At 45.5% G+C, this 14,667-nt stretch overlaps 1 protein-coding gene across 2 annotated transcripts in view; it reads left to right on the forward strand.

The window, feature by feature from the left end:
• The window catches only part of PELI1 (pellino E3 ubiquitin protein ligase 1), a 37,362-nt gene extending 24,828 nt beyond the window's left edge, over positions 1–12,534 (forward strand). For both annotated transcript variants that reach the window (XM_026034001.1, XM_026034000.1), the window contains exons 2-7: positions 4,416–4,560; positions 5,467–5,596; positions 7,114–7,215; positions 8,968–9,165; positions 9,272–9,460; positions 10,389–12,534. In XM_026034001.1, the coding sequence (XP_025889786.1) occupies positions 4,490–4,560; positions 5,467–5,596; positions 7,114–7,215; positions 8,968–9,165; positions 9,272–9,460; positions 10,389–10,955 (1,257 nt within the window). In that variant the 5' untranslated portion in view covers positions 4,416–4,489 and the 3' untranslated portion in view covers positions 10,956–12,534. The remainder of the gene's footprint in view (positions 1–4,415; positions 4,561–5,466; positions 5,597–7,113; positions 7,216–8,967; positions 9,166–9,271; positions 9,461–10,388) is intronic.
• Positions 12,535–14,667: the final 2,133 nt, after the last annotated feature.

The following is a 14,667-nucleotide window of genomic DNA, read 5'->3' on the forward strand; positions in this document are numbered from 1 at the left end:
CACCATTTTAACCCTTCCGATACTGCTCTTCTAGTTGCATTTCTGAAAGCTGCCGACTTACTAATGCCGCGAGGTGCTGTGCCCCAGTGAGATCTAAAGACTCTCCATAGAAACCACAAGAGCTTAAGTGTAAATGCTGCCTCTTATCAGCAGAGATAGTTGAATGATTGAGCACAAACGTTAAGCAGTGAGTGTTAGCCCTTTTTCTACTGCAGGCTGTAACAATATGTGGTTTGCCAGCTCTTCCCAGAAAGCAGAGCCCCCAAATCCAGCGGTTKGGGCGTGATGGCAGAGAGGGCAGTGATCTGTATGGCTGTTCCTACTCAAGGCAGTAGGGAATGTGGTTGGCCTTCTGCTGTAGCAGTCTTTGCTTTTTGTGACCCAATGGACTATTTAAGAAGAAGAAAAAAGGCTTGTAAGAAACTCATGTTGCCCTTCTTAAGTGAATTTAACATYCCTTTTTTCAGTTTAGATGGTATCCATTTCCATTCCATTGTTTTTCTCCGTGGCTCCAAAGGAAGGAGTTTTCAGGGTAAAAAGGTGTTACTTGTTCACTTTCTCTTTGTATTCCAGCTTCCTATTTTGCAATCCAAGGAGGCTAATTAGTGCCTATCATAGTGTGTGTTAACTGCAGGCAGCCGTGCTCACTGAGCAGTACCTCTAACGAATGCAGTAGTGGCTTTTGGAAACTGTTCTCTTTGCAGGTTGCTTTGCTCTCCAAAGGAACGCAGGACTCTGCACAGACAGGGGCTTTCAGGCTTTGTGCTGCCTTCTCCAACCAAGAAGCAGAGCTCTTGAGGTGAAAATTCCATCTGCTGCAGCAAGTTGAGTGATTTTGGAAGAATGTAGGACAAGGCTGGGATGTTGTAATTACCTTATTCCTCATCAGTGATGAAAAGAGCCTCAAAGGAGTTCCGGAGCAGTCTGTGGTGTTTAGAGCCGGCTTCAATGAAGCCCGGTCCAGCTGTGGTCTGAGCTGCTGCTACAAAATTAATAGTCACGACAGAAAGTTAACTTGCCCACATTTTGTTCTAGCAGTCAGTCGCCTAGTTCTCCCCTGGCCTTGCAATGCCACGTTCAGTGCTTCAACTTACTGAAATAGCCCTTCCAAACTCCTTAAGGAGTTTTCAGCGCTCTTAAAAATAAGAGTACTACATGGACAGATTTTTCTCAGCCAACAAGAGTAGAGTGACTGCAGTGTGTCTTTCCTCACATCTCAAGAGAATTCCCTTTTGTAAATTCTTGGTTTTTTTGTCTAGCTTTAAAGGAGTCTAAGCCCACTCTAGCTCAGAGGTGGAGATGTTATCCTGTGCCGTACTTCTCTGCATGGAAGATCGTTTGAGTTCTATTCACTGGCATCAGGTTTCCGCTGGACTAGTTTTTGGGACAAACCGAAGTGAGCTTTCCCTTGGGGTGTAATACATCAAGCGGATCAGGAGTGTGAGAAGCAGCATATCTGATGCACGGAATTTGGTCGGTGCTCTGAATTCTGGATGTGTTTGAGTTCAAGGTATAGGCGTTCCCCTCTGCGAAGGTGGTATGTGCAGCACCAAGGCTCTGAGGCACACGAAGAACAAGTTGGACTATCCAAGGCCTGCTTCTGAGGGCAAAGCAGGGTTTACTACCAATGATAGCTGTAGATTTCTTACTCTTGAGGCTTCCTCGGGTGAAATAAGTGCGTTTCCATTTGTGCTGGCTCCCRAAATAAACTTGACTGCATTTCTCCAATTATGAAAGAGCAGCAAAAAGGTGTTGCAGAGGAGCTGAGCAGTAGCAGCTCTTTCTTGAATTAATTTGTTTCTGGTGAACTGTTAGCACCAGTGAAGTGTCGTGCAAGTCTCATGGCTCCTTCTTTGGTTTCTGCTCAGCTGTGCCCCTTGGAGAAGGCAGYGGCCGCCTGTGTGGGTAATTTGTTAAAGGAGTGTCCCCTAATTGTTTGCCTGTAATTACTCCTAATGAGACTTAGAATCTGACTCTGTGACGAGGAGATTTATCTTTTTGGCTTTCAATGAAATTTATTCTCTAGGTGAACAGAGGGGAGGTTGTGACAGACCTTTCTCATGCTAATGGCAAATACTAAGTTATTTTAATGCTTTGTCTCGCCACCCGCTTGAAGGGAGTGCTCCCTTTCTTGAACACCATGAGGAAGGGTGGATGTTGCTTAAATCTTTCTCTCTCTTTAACCCCGGTGCTGAGGTTTAGAGTCCCGCGCTGTCCCGTTGCAGGGTTTCCCGTCAGTGGTTAGGTGTGAGGTCAAAGGAGAGCCCTTGCTTGCGGTAGGCAGGAAAGAGTAGGTGGTGCGTGTGGCATGCCCTAGCTGAGATCAATATGCAAGTAGAAACAGTTTCATCGTTTGGGAAGGAGGTTAAAACAGCAGGGGGGTTCTTCAAGACTGCATGTAAGCAACTCCATATAGATGCAGTTTTTTCCTGGTTTTGCTAGTACACACTGGCGAGGACAATTGAAAACAAATCAAAGCAAGAAATGCTCGAGTTGGTTGGGGAAATAGCTTTCTAGACATGAGAAATACATCGTGATGCTTGTAGGCAGAGGAGATCTTGCTAAAGAAGCTTCCTTAACCACTCAGTGCTCCATCCTCGGCCGTCACTGCCAGAATACGGACCTTTAGTGTCTGTCTTTGCTAGCATGTACCTGGCTTTGGGGGCTGCTCTTGTGGAGCGAAGAAGCTAAGAAGCCCCCAGKTAGTGGGGGGCAGCAAGGGGAGAGGTGTCTGCAAGCACCAGTCATGTCCCGGGGCTCCCTCTATCAGGGGGCCCATCTCCCCTTTGATGTGTTATGACTACTGGGATGAGTAGGAGTTTCACAACCCAAGTTTCATCTGATAAACTGCCTTGAAATTTTTCATTGTAGAAGTTTAAAGGGAAAACTTGCTGAGCTGCGGTAATAAGCTGGCTTTATATTAAGGGACTTGGGAGTTGCCACTTGCCTTGTAAAACCTTTAGCCCACCTGCAAGAGTAAGTACCTTGACCCACCTGAGTTAAGTCACTGCTACATATAAAGCAGTGGTCTAGGAATGCTTCAGAGCAAACTACCCATTCATACTCTTCTGTGCTCTTGCTGCTATTCCTGAGCAACACTTGGGGACAATATTATCAGTATAAGGCATTTTGTGCACCTGCTAAATGCAGGCTTCAGTTGAGTATCCCAGATGCTGAAGCCGTAGCTCCTCTGAGATGAAGGAGAGGAGAGATTGGGTCTGGAAAAGTGTCATTTGGATCAACTCCTGAATGAGTGTAAGCGAGGTAAGATTGCTTTTGTCAAGAACTAGCACATTTTCTCTGTCATTAAAACAGGAGATGTACATGGAGAAAATCTGCATGATATAATTTCTGCTAATACCTAAGGCCTTGATGAGGTTGGAGAAGATGGTAAGATGTTTAAATTGACAAGCTGTAAGAAATACCATGGGCACCAGTGTATTTATTTGAACAGAAAGCAGCAGACACTAATGGTTAATACTGAAAATGATGAATAAAAACATTTAATAGCTTTTGGAGTTGGAAGAAACGTGGGATTGTCCTGTTAAAGGAAAGCTTCAAACAAACTGTATCAGCTTCAGCCTGTATTGATGAAGTGCAGTGTTGGTAGTTTTCCTCTATGGCAGGGTCAGAGCTGGGWTTGGAAAGGTTACTAAGGAGGAATTGGTACAAGAGCTGTGAAGACTTCTAGTGTGAATGGTTCCTTAAACCAAAAATACTACAAAAATTGGGTGTYGAGAGACCGTTCTCACTTCTTTTTTTCTGCATTCGCTCTGTCTTTATGAGATCACTTGGAAAAGACCCCRAACAGTTCCTGTCAAACCAGTACTGAAACAACTTTTTTAATCAGAATTTTCATTGGAAATCTGATTCCAAGTTCTTTTTGTCTGTGCTTAAGCCAACTTGTATGATAGGCTCAATATCAAGTTGCCATATAACTTTCTGCAGTCTGCAGGTCCAGAACTTTRAAGGCTTTTAATCAGATAGTTTCACAGAAAATGTTCTGTCTCTTGGGCTTATGAACTGATTTGTGGTGGTTTTTTATTCCATTAAATCTGATCCCTCTGTCCGTCTCTCAGTAATGACACCAACATACTGAATTAAGCTGCATACCATTTATACTGAACAATTAGCATGAATGAAAATAAGTGTGGCTGTTCCGTCGAGATTATTTGAGGTTTTTTAAATGCACTTGTATGTTTTTGTGCTTGTGTTGTTCCGGGCAATGCACACTAAATTATCATGTTTTTATACATGGTGTTCTTAATGAGTTCAGGAAGAGTCAAAGCGTGAGAAAATAGCAAGTACAAAATGTAGCTATTGTATCAGGAAAGCTGAAAGATAGGTGTGGAGATTTGCTTAGCAGATAATGTGAGTCTTCTCTGTTACAATTTGTTTTGTCTTTGTTTTTACAGGAAATAATGAAAAAAGCGTGCCACAGCTCTTGATCAGAGACCTGACATTTGAGAAGAAGTCATTAGCTAAGCCCATGTTTTCTCCTGATCAAGAAAATCATCCATCAAAAGCACCAGTGAAATACGGTGAATTGATCGTATTGGGGTAAGTGACTTGAGAAACGAAGGTTTAAGAGGGAGGGTGTCCCGATTTTGGTAGGGACCAGTGCTATGCGTGATGTCCTCGGTCCATGGAGTGGAGGAACCACTCCATGCCATGCAGACCTTTGACAAACAGAGCCTGGAGATAGGGCTGAGCTGTTGGGTGCATTTSGGCTTGTTTTCAGCTCCTGTGCTCTTCCCAGCTACGTTTTTCATGGTGAAGGCAGCCAATTTATGAGGCGTTTCCAAAATGATTTCAGAAATCACTAATTGGCTCGGGGGGTGATGTAGAAAGGGGATCTCTAGAAGTTGAAAATGAAAGGAGTTTTATGAAGACGCGGTAAGTAGTGCTAACACCAAAGTGCAAGCAGAGGAATGTTATAAAGCCTAGTAGGTGACATGGCCTGGTTACGTTGGCATGCTCGGAATGAAGGTTTGCTGCTGGATTRAGTTAATATTTCAGAGGAAACCCTGTGTATTTCTCCCAGGGTTTTATTTCAATCAAAATTCTTTGAAATAATAGCTCTTCAGCAGGCTTGGGGAGTGTTTGGAATCATTCATTTATGGTGTGAATTAATAACTTAAAGCTACAAGTAAATATATTGACTTACTTGTTTCATGCTCAGGACCTGAGTCTCTTCTGCTTGCTCACAGTAGCCTTGAGATTCACTTGGGTATCACTGCCTGTCCTGCAACTTTGGGTGCATGCAATAATTCTCTGGGCATGTTCCAATACTGTGTTTGCCACTTCTCAGATTTAAATGTAATTGGAAATCTAATTTTTCAATAGCATTCTAATTAAGGAAGCTTTGTGCTTCAAACAGAACTTTTTGCAGCTCATGAGAAGCTACAGACTCACAGTGAAGTCTATTTGAAGATGGATTTCATTTTTTTTATATCCTTTTCATAGGTACAATGGGTCTCTCCCAAATGGAGATAGAGGAAGAAGAAAAAGTAGATTTGCTTTATTTAAAAGACCCAAGGCAAACGGGGTGAAGCCTAGCACTGTGCATATTGCCTGTACCCCTCAAGCAGCAAAGGTAAGCTTGACTTGTCTAGTTAAGTCTAGTTTCTAGTGCACCTTAAAGAATGTAGTGAAATCACCACTATTATGCAGGGATGAAATGATTTAAGAAGCAGCAAGCCCTTATGGCTGTGAAAAGAAAGGTTGATATATAAATATATATATATATATATGAGTTTATATATATATAGATAGATAGATATACACACCAGATTTTTACGCTTACCAGTGTTAGAAGAAATGATTTGCTAAAACAAGTCTGGTGCCCAGTCCTTGTTGTGTCCAGAAAGAAAGGATGTTTATTTCTAACATGTGAATGTTCAGGACGTAGGCTAGTCATGCAAAACACTTTCTATTTTATTCTTCTTCCAAACTCACTGCAAATAAAGTATTTTAGACTTCCTGTTTTGACTCATTCACGCTGTTTTTATTCATGTGCAACTGACTTTTGAATGGTCCTGCGCCAAAGCTCTGCGTGAACTGAAGTGGGTGGGAGCTCCCTGAGAGTTCCTTCTCCAGAAAATAATTCCTGCTGGGTTGTGGTGATCCATGGGCATGGAAATGGAGTGTTGCTACCAAAATACCCTCGCTAAAACTATTGGAATTTGAGAGTGCTTAAGGGTTATTTAGAGCTCTTTAGCATGATTGAGATCGGATCCTTGAACAAATACCATGGTGCTAGGTCTTTGACTCTCTAAATACCTTGACATTTAGGAATATTGATTCTTAAAAACTAAAGAATGGCATAAAATCTTCTGAAATTAAAAGACTGTAGCTCCCTGAAGTTACTGTGACAGTTACATTTTTAGGAGTTCTGTAAAAAGCAATTATTTTTGCTAATTCTTTAGGCCTACAAGTGACAAGTGCTTTTTAGAAGCRTTTTATAATAGAAGTTTTACTTGATTACTAGCAAGTAGTTTCCTGTGTGGTTTTCCCATTTGAAGTACAGCACAAACCTCCAGAATTAAAATCTAGGCTAATAAACTGAAATTTAAAATTGCTCTTTTCTTCACCCAAAGTTTGTTTTTTTCCCCTGTTTCTCTGGCAGTGSTTGTTAAGTTTTGTCCACATAGCTTATAAACCATGGCTGTATTTTAGTAATAGTTCAGATCCCTTCTCTAGAAGGAAGTCTATATTATAAAGTTTTGGTCCTCATTTTGTTATTGCAGGCGCTGAGGCCAACAAGGCCACCAAGGTGGTTGCATTTGGTTTCAGTTGTTCTGTTCGTGTTTTGTGTTGAAGCAAACACTGCCTTAATGCTAAGCATGACTAATATCTGTCTCGGTTACACGTGTTTTGTTGCAGCGTGTGGTAAAGAGACCAGTTTGGTCTGTTGCTGAATCAATCCTGCAGCTTTCTTTCATGGGCAGGACTGGTTTTTGTGAAGTTTTAACTGCAGGTGTGTCACTAACAAGCATCTGACTTAATGCATTAATAGAGCGTAGCGAGAGCCTGGTTATGTTGTCTGCTTTGCTGCTCTGTTTAACATACTTGTTGTTCATGTGTTCAGTAATACCTGGTGTTTCTCCACAGGCAATAAGTAACAAGGACCAACACAGCATCTCTTACACCTTGTCTCGGGCCCAGACAGTAGTGGTTGAATATACCCATGACAGCAACACAGATATGTTCCAGGTATGGGAAGTAAACAGTATTATATAAATGTATTCTCCATGCTAATTTGTTGACATCCTCTTGATCTGAGGTCCTTGAGATCCTGAGACCTCAAGATTTGCCACTTGAAGATTTGTAGCAAATGTCACTTTCTGCACTTTATTATTCAGAGATGTTTAATTCTGTTAATTCCCAAGGCCATTACATGAGTAAAACTCTATATCAATGCATCTCCTTTAGGCTCCTCTGGTTAGAGGTGAAAGTTGTTTTTGTGACTAATGCACACAATTATGGTTCTGCCTTTGATTGCTACCGTGCAAGTCACTTAACCTGTCTCTATTCCCTTCTTGCAAAATGAGGAGTAAATTGCACAGTACACTTAAATGCTGGAGTCCAAGTTACAAGTGCTTATGAAGGCATTTGGAGTCAGTGAGTAGGAGGTGGGGTAGAACTGCAAAGTGGTTTTAGAAAACAGCTTTTMTCACAACTAATACGAAAAATAGGCACCGAATCTTTAAAATGTCTGAAGTGCTGGGAAGTGTTGAAAGAGGAGGCCCCGTTCTGATATGCTGTTGAATGAGAACTCTGCAGTTCCTGTGCTTGTGACAAGGAACCGCAAACACGTTTGCAGCTGTGCTGTACACTCATATCTTGTAATTGTTTCCTGTTTTTTTCTCAAAAGGAAGAGTTTTATTTTGGGGGGGAGGTTAAGCAAGTTGTTGATTCTGATACCTGGCATTGATTTTGTTGTTGTTGCTCATTTATGAGAAGAGATTTTGCTGTCACAGCGTTTATCTGTGACGACATTGCAGGCTCTTGGGTGGGAGGATGTTAGTGTGTGGTCGAGGAAGCTGCCCTGCTCCTTACCTACCTACAGCAGCGCGCAAGGGCTGCAGCAAGCTAACCACAGCGCAAGCTGCTGTTTGTGCTGGAGCYGTTCTTTCCGCAGGCGTGCTGCGGCGTGCGCGCGCCTCAAACTGCCAATAGCAGCCCCGGGGTAYCGATGATTATCCTGCCGAGGAAAGAGGAGCAAAACACCTTCTGCCAACSCAGTTTCAGCCTCCCTGAAAGCTCTCCAACCTCTATCAAAAAGCATTTGGACTTAGGATCTCCTGTACTGGCTAAGGATAAAATGCCCATTATGCTTGGATGATATGATTCCATGCAAGTCCATTAAAACTGGTAGAGCTGTATGGGACTGCAAAACTCAGGTAAAACTCTGTGCCACAGACATCCAGTACCTGGTCTTTTCTGGCAGAGGAACAACTTTCCAGCCCTGCTGGAGGCAGGGAGGCAGTGGACATGGTGTGGGCAGTCCTCTACCTCTGTGCATCCCTCTAGTCTGGCATTGTTTAGAGTATTCTGGGCTTGCGAAGTCACTGAGCACCACTTCTCTTCCATCTGACTACTGTTTTCTGGCTGTTTTGGCATTGCTGCAGCCACCGCAGCTGACCCGAGTCAAACCTTTCTAACTTTCAGTGAAAAATCCTTTTGAATTTGGCTTATTTATCTCTTGTTTCTCCTCCCTTCAGTTGGTGGTACTTAGGCGTCACAGTAACTTTGGTCAAATGGAGGTGGAATAACTCATCAATTCAAATGAAGCTTCAAACTCCCAAATTTATAGGGGAGGATGTGTCGAAGTGTGATGTCTTGTCTTGTGTGTGTTTTTCTTTTTGGTTTTTTTCTTTTCCCTCTTGGTCACTTATTTTTTTTCTTTGAGTGTTTCTACACCAAAAGTGATTTTTTTAACACTGTGGCTTTACTCCTTGCCAGATTGGTCGGTCAACAGAGAGTCCTATAGACTTTGTCGTGACGGATACAGTTCCTGGAAGTCAGAGCAATTCAGATACACAGTCTGTGCAGAGCACTATATCAAGGTTTGCCTGCAGAATCATATGTGAGCGGAACCCTCCTTTTACAGCCAGAATATATGCTGCAGGATTTGACTCCTCCAAAAACATCTTCCTTGGGGTAAGAGAACATTTTCTTCTTCCAGGCTGATACAGGTTCAGTCTTCAGTTATTTTGTAATTCAACTTCAGACAAGTTGAAATCTTCATGGATGTCATTTCTCTTAGGAGAAAGCTGCAAAGTGGAAGACATCAGATGGGCAGATGGATGGCCTGACCACAAACGGAGTTCTTGTTATGCATCCCCGCAACGGATTCACTGAAGACTCCAAGCCAGGGGTGTGGAGAGAGATATCTGTGTGCGGAAATGTGTTCAGCCTCCGTGAAACCAGATCAGCTCAGCAGAGGGGTAAAATGGTAAGAGCACCAACCAACATCTTACRCAGCAACTTTAAAATGGCTAGAGCCGTAAGCAGGTAGCTTGGGTCTGCACATAGACTGTCTCTGCAGTTTGTTGCACTCCCTCTGTGTGTGTCTCTTTATTACTCAACCCAAACAACTGGCAGAATTTGGCTCTAAACTTGTACTTAACTGTGAATCTGGACTGTTCTCCTGCAGCAAGGCTCTAGTCTAGTGTGTTTTTCTGCAGGATGTGATGGTTCTGTGCGTAAAGAATATTTTCCTGGCACTGCCTCTTAAGCTTATGCTTTTTTAGGTTCCTCATTACTATATAATAATTAAGAATCTATAATAAAGAACAATTACAGTCTTGTGGCCACGTCTCTGTAYCTGGCTATCAGTCTCCACCTTGTGTTCTGAGTTTTCCCTTTACTGTTAAAGCAAGGCCTACATTCTTGGGAGAGGAGATGATTGATCTTGTATGACTTGGAATGTCTTACTAAAAAATACAGTGCAAGCATCTAAGTGAGTGATACATTTGCCTGGGAATCATAGAGTCATATCCTGATGACTCCTTTTCTTTACAGAGAAACTTAGTTGTACAAGTGTAGAGATGTATGTGAAGAAACAGTTAAAATATGGTGAGGGCTAAAGGCTGAGTGTACCAGCCCTTGGGAAGGAGTTAAAAGCAGAAATAAGGGATGCATAGGAGCTGTTTTTGGTGGCCTTTATGTGCATGTTGAACTATTTTCTTTTTAAGAGAATAGACTTAAAAAATAATGGGAGAGGAGCTGAGACTGGGTTTTGTAGGGGTGGGTTGTACAGGACACTCAGCATCACAGTAGGTGCTTCCTACTTCTGGTCCAGACCTTCCAGGCAGGTGCTTGTCATTAAAGTGTCTACTGGGTGACCTCTCGCTCTTTCCCTCCCCCACGTCCTTCGAAAGGTGGAGAACGAAACGAACCAGCTCCAAGATGGCTCTTTAATCGACCTCTGCGGAGCAACGTTGCTGTGGCGCACGGCAGAAGGCCTTGCCCGCACGCCCACCGTCAAACACCTGGAGGCTCTAAGGCAAGAAATCAACGCAGCGAGACCTCAGTGTCCCGTGGGATTTAACACCTTGGCGTTTCCCAGCATGAAGAGAAAAGATGTCGTAGATGAGAAGCAACCCTGGGTGTACCTGAATTGTGGCCACGTCCACGGCTATCACAATTGGGGAAACAAGGAGGAGAGAGATGGCAAGGATCGAGAGTGCCCCATGTGCCGCTCCGTGGGTCCCTACGTGCCTCTGTGGCTGGGCTGTGAAGCGGGATTTTATGTGGACGCGGGACCTCCAACTCACGCGTTCAGCCCCTGCGGACATGTGTGCTCGGAAAAGACAACTGCCTACTGGTCCCAAATTCCTCTTCCTCAYGGTACTCACACGTTTCACGCGGCCTGTCCCTTCTGTGCACATCAGCTGGCTGGTGAGCAAGGCTACATCAGACTCATTTTCCAAGGACCTCTTGACTAACACACGTGTCAGCAAGGACTACAGTAAACTGATAAGCTACGCGATTCTGGCTTTTAAACTCTTTCGTATTCTCTGGGCTTTGCTGGTTTGCATTAAGATGAAGAATTTGGGGGGGGTTGTTAAAACAGCTAAATCCCTCTCTATCAAGAAATGTCTGGAAACAAGAGTTGGGGGGAAGGGGAGGACCTCTTGCTTCCGTAGGTAACGACCATTTCTGAAGAGGCGAAGGAAGCGTCGAGCGAAATTCAATGCCTTCGGTGTAATGGTTTTGAATTATGTGCCCATGATGTTTGAAAGTTGTTTCATTCTTTTTGTATATGGAGGGTAAATAGTTCCAAGAACCTTAGTTTACAGCTTGGATGCAAACATTGTAAAATATAACATGTATATTAACTCTTTTCTATTTATCTTTATTATTGAAAATACCTAGAACATTTAGAGTAGCATGGTCATAGTGTGTTGCATCCAACAGCTGAATGTGTAGAGTAGTTCTGGATGGAGATGGAGATGAGACAGAAACGGTAGAAAAATCTTTTTTAATCTAAAATACCGAGTTCTTAGAATAGCTAAAATGCTTTTGAAACAAAGCTAATGCAAGTTATGATGGCAGGAAGGTGTGCTTTAACCACGTGGAAGGTAGCGAAGAAGGACTTGTTAAAATGTCTTTTGGTAGGACTGTACTTGAGATCTGGTTATGAGAGAGTATTTACCAGACTCCTTGAATATGCAACTTAGTCTAGATTAAGGGTTTTTTCTCCCTTCATGCTAACACATGTCTTTATTTAACATTAGTGACGTTTCTGAGGGGGGGTTCAGTCTTAAACAGTGGCGAACCTGGAAGAAAAGGCTCATTTGTTCCTCGGGTCTAGGGGGGAAGAGGAGGCACCAGAAAGGGGACCCGTCCCCACGTGTTCTGCGCTTGCCGGGCCCCTGGCAGCCCAGGGGGGCTTGGCCACACGTGCCCATCGGCGGTGGCCTCGGGCAGCGCGTCCCGTGCAGCGCCACCGAGACGGTCCCGGTGCCCTCCTGCCGCCTCCCGCGGCCAGCGCGCTGCATCCAGCTCTGCTGCTAAGTGCTCCATGGCAAATGCACAACCTGATGCTTTAGCATCCAGTTGAACACTTCTTAGACAGCCTCATATTGTTGGGTTTTTCTTTCCCCAGATATGTACTGTATCATTGGCGGTAGCAAATTTCTGTACTTAGAGCATAGCTTTAATTTTTCTTTTCAAAGCTGTTTGAAACTTCTCCTGGTTTAGAGAGACCTGTGTTGCTTAGATGTCATGAATTATTTACTTTGGCTGTCAGTTGTTTCTCCATTAAAAAAAAAAAAAAAAAGTTAATATATATTGTTTGGTTCACTCAGGAAATGCATGTGTCAGGAAACCTGTATTATAAGTTCAGTTAGCTGTCACGTACAAGTAACTGCTGTTACTCCCTTTTCATAGAAATATAACTGATTTTAACATTTTCCGGATTATATGCATTAAGTACTGAAACTTATGCAGCAAGAACCCCCTGTATTGTAGTTGTTCTAATCATTTTATTCAGACTATATTATACTGTAGTTTAATTTTTATTTGCAAATTAATTTATTCAACTTATGTGAGTAAACACTTTTCAAAAATAGAGGTTCTGGGCCTGTGTGTTGCTTTCCTGATGTGGTTCCCGAGAGCTGGGGAGCCTGGCTGGAGAGGGCTGTGTGACATGGAGCCAGAGCCTGGCCCGCCCGCAGTCCCGCAGCACGACAGAGCTGCTCGTGGGCCGGGAGACGTTTCTGTCGAACGTGCAAACCAAGAGCAGGAGCTTTCACTGTCGTTTCCTCTCCGAGCGACCCGGGCTTCAGGTCTTCAGTAAACAGGGTCTCTACGAAATGAATGTCCAACAAGAAGTCAAAGGCTCCCTTGGACTCCGGCAGCCCAGTAAAGCGTCGAGGCCCTTGGTTCCAAATCCCTGGTGGAAGTGGGAGTGTTAGTGCGGGACGGAACCCGGCTGCCCTTCACACGTCTCCAGTTCCACCTGTGTCCGGCCTAAACGCACCCCTTGTACCTGCAGTAACGGGATGCGAAGCAGATCGGGGGCCTYAACCTGCTCTCAGAGGCTGGCTCGAAAGGGAAGGTCAGTGATGGTGCAAGGGGCAAACGGCCCGTGGCTGCTCCCTGAACCCTAAAATTCTGTGAAGATTGTGGAAATGCTCCCTCTTTTAACCAGGCTCCATAGAGACAACTGAAAATCTCRAAGTAGCTTTTTGAATTCAGCCTGTGCAGTTGTGTGATGCTCTTACGTGTGTTATTTAATGGGCTGATTTGCTTTTCAGGTGTAGGAGGTGGCATGGATTGAAAGGCAGCGCAGCAGCTGGCTATGGAAGGCCTCGAGCGGCCGGAGCAGGAGCTTGGCCTGGTGACTCGCAGCAGGTCGGCAGTGTTTTGACGGGGAGGGTGTTGGGGACCTTCCTGGGAAGGCTGTGGGTAGCTCAGCCTCCCGGCTGCTGCGGCTCCAAGCTGGGTGAACCTATTCCTGTGGCTGAGGTGAATCTTTAAATCACCTCTGTGGGACTTCCTACACTTGCAGGCTTGATGACATGGTCCTTGTGAGCCAGCCCGGGTCCTGGGTTTGAGGGTGCTCCACAAATCCACAAAATTTGTGGAGCACAAATTTTCCCCGCAAATGGCCCTGCTCTTGCTTCTTCTGTCTGCATTCTGAAKAGACACTTCCCAGCTCCAGTKCTGGGAGTGTGTGGAGAGTTTGGGGAACATAAAGCTCCTGTGGGACTGGTTGCCTTCCCACGCACTGTCTTCCAGGCTTGCTTAGGTCACGTTGCTGTTACCTGGGAGCAGATGCCCATTCCCAACCCTATCCAATGGGCCCATGCTGAGCTGGGAGGAGGCACCGGGGTAGGAGCCCCAGGGAGCGTTGGCTGCTCCTCTGGCCCTGTCCCCTTCCCGAAAGAAAGCAAAGGGTGGACAGCGGTCCCTGGCTGGGGCCCGGGGCCTTGCAGAAGTGTGGGTGGGCGACATGGGTTGGCACGGGGTGGCGGAGGCGGCCGTGCACCCGCCGTGCGCTCGGGGGCGGGTGAGTAAGCAGGAGCGCCGCGCCAGGCGCTTCGGCAGCGCGGAGCTCCGTGCCCACACGGCAGCTCTTGCCAGCAGCCCTGCGCCGCGCTGGCTGCGGAAACGGGGGCCGTGGGGCAGCACAGGCCGAAGGGAGCTCGGGACCCGCAGCCGCCTTAAAGCCAGGTGGGCGCAGGGGCGCGAGGCAGCGGGCAGAGCTGTGTCCCACGGCCTCCGCCGGCGCGTGCCACCTTCACACCCGCACCGCGCTCCTGGGCAGAGCGAGGGCCACCCCGCCTGGCCTTGGCTTTCCAGCAGTGACATCAGGSTGCACCTGGGAGGAGCAACACGGAGCGGCGCTCGCAACGCTGCCCGGGTCTCCTGCTGGCCCTAGATCGGGGGCTGCTCATTCTGGGGCTTTCCTTCCCCTCCTGCAGCTGCGCAGCAGCTCTGCGTGCTGGGAACCCTGGCTGTGAGGAGCCCCACGGCTCGGACGTGCACTGTGAGATGCCTCTTGCTTGTCTTGGGCTTGCCACCCAGCGGCTTTGCTTTATACCCAATTAAATCATTAWTCTTCTTGGATTTCCCTCCTCTGACGTGTCTATGTGGTGTATAATAACCGGCTATGGCATGAGCTTCTGCAATGGGATCTTTTGGAGTTAT

The sequence above is a fragment of the Nothoprocta perdicaria genome, unplaced genomic scaffold (assembly GCF_003342845.1).
Source record: "Nothoprocta perdicaria isolate Ctin4 unplaced genomic scaffold, notPer1 scaffold_138, whole genome shotgun sequence".
Lineage (NCBI taxonomy): Eukaryota > Metazoa > Chordata > Aves > Tinamiformes > Tinamidae > Nothoprocta > Nothoprocta perdicaria.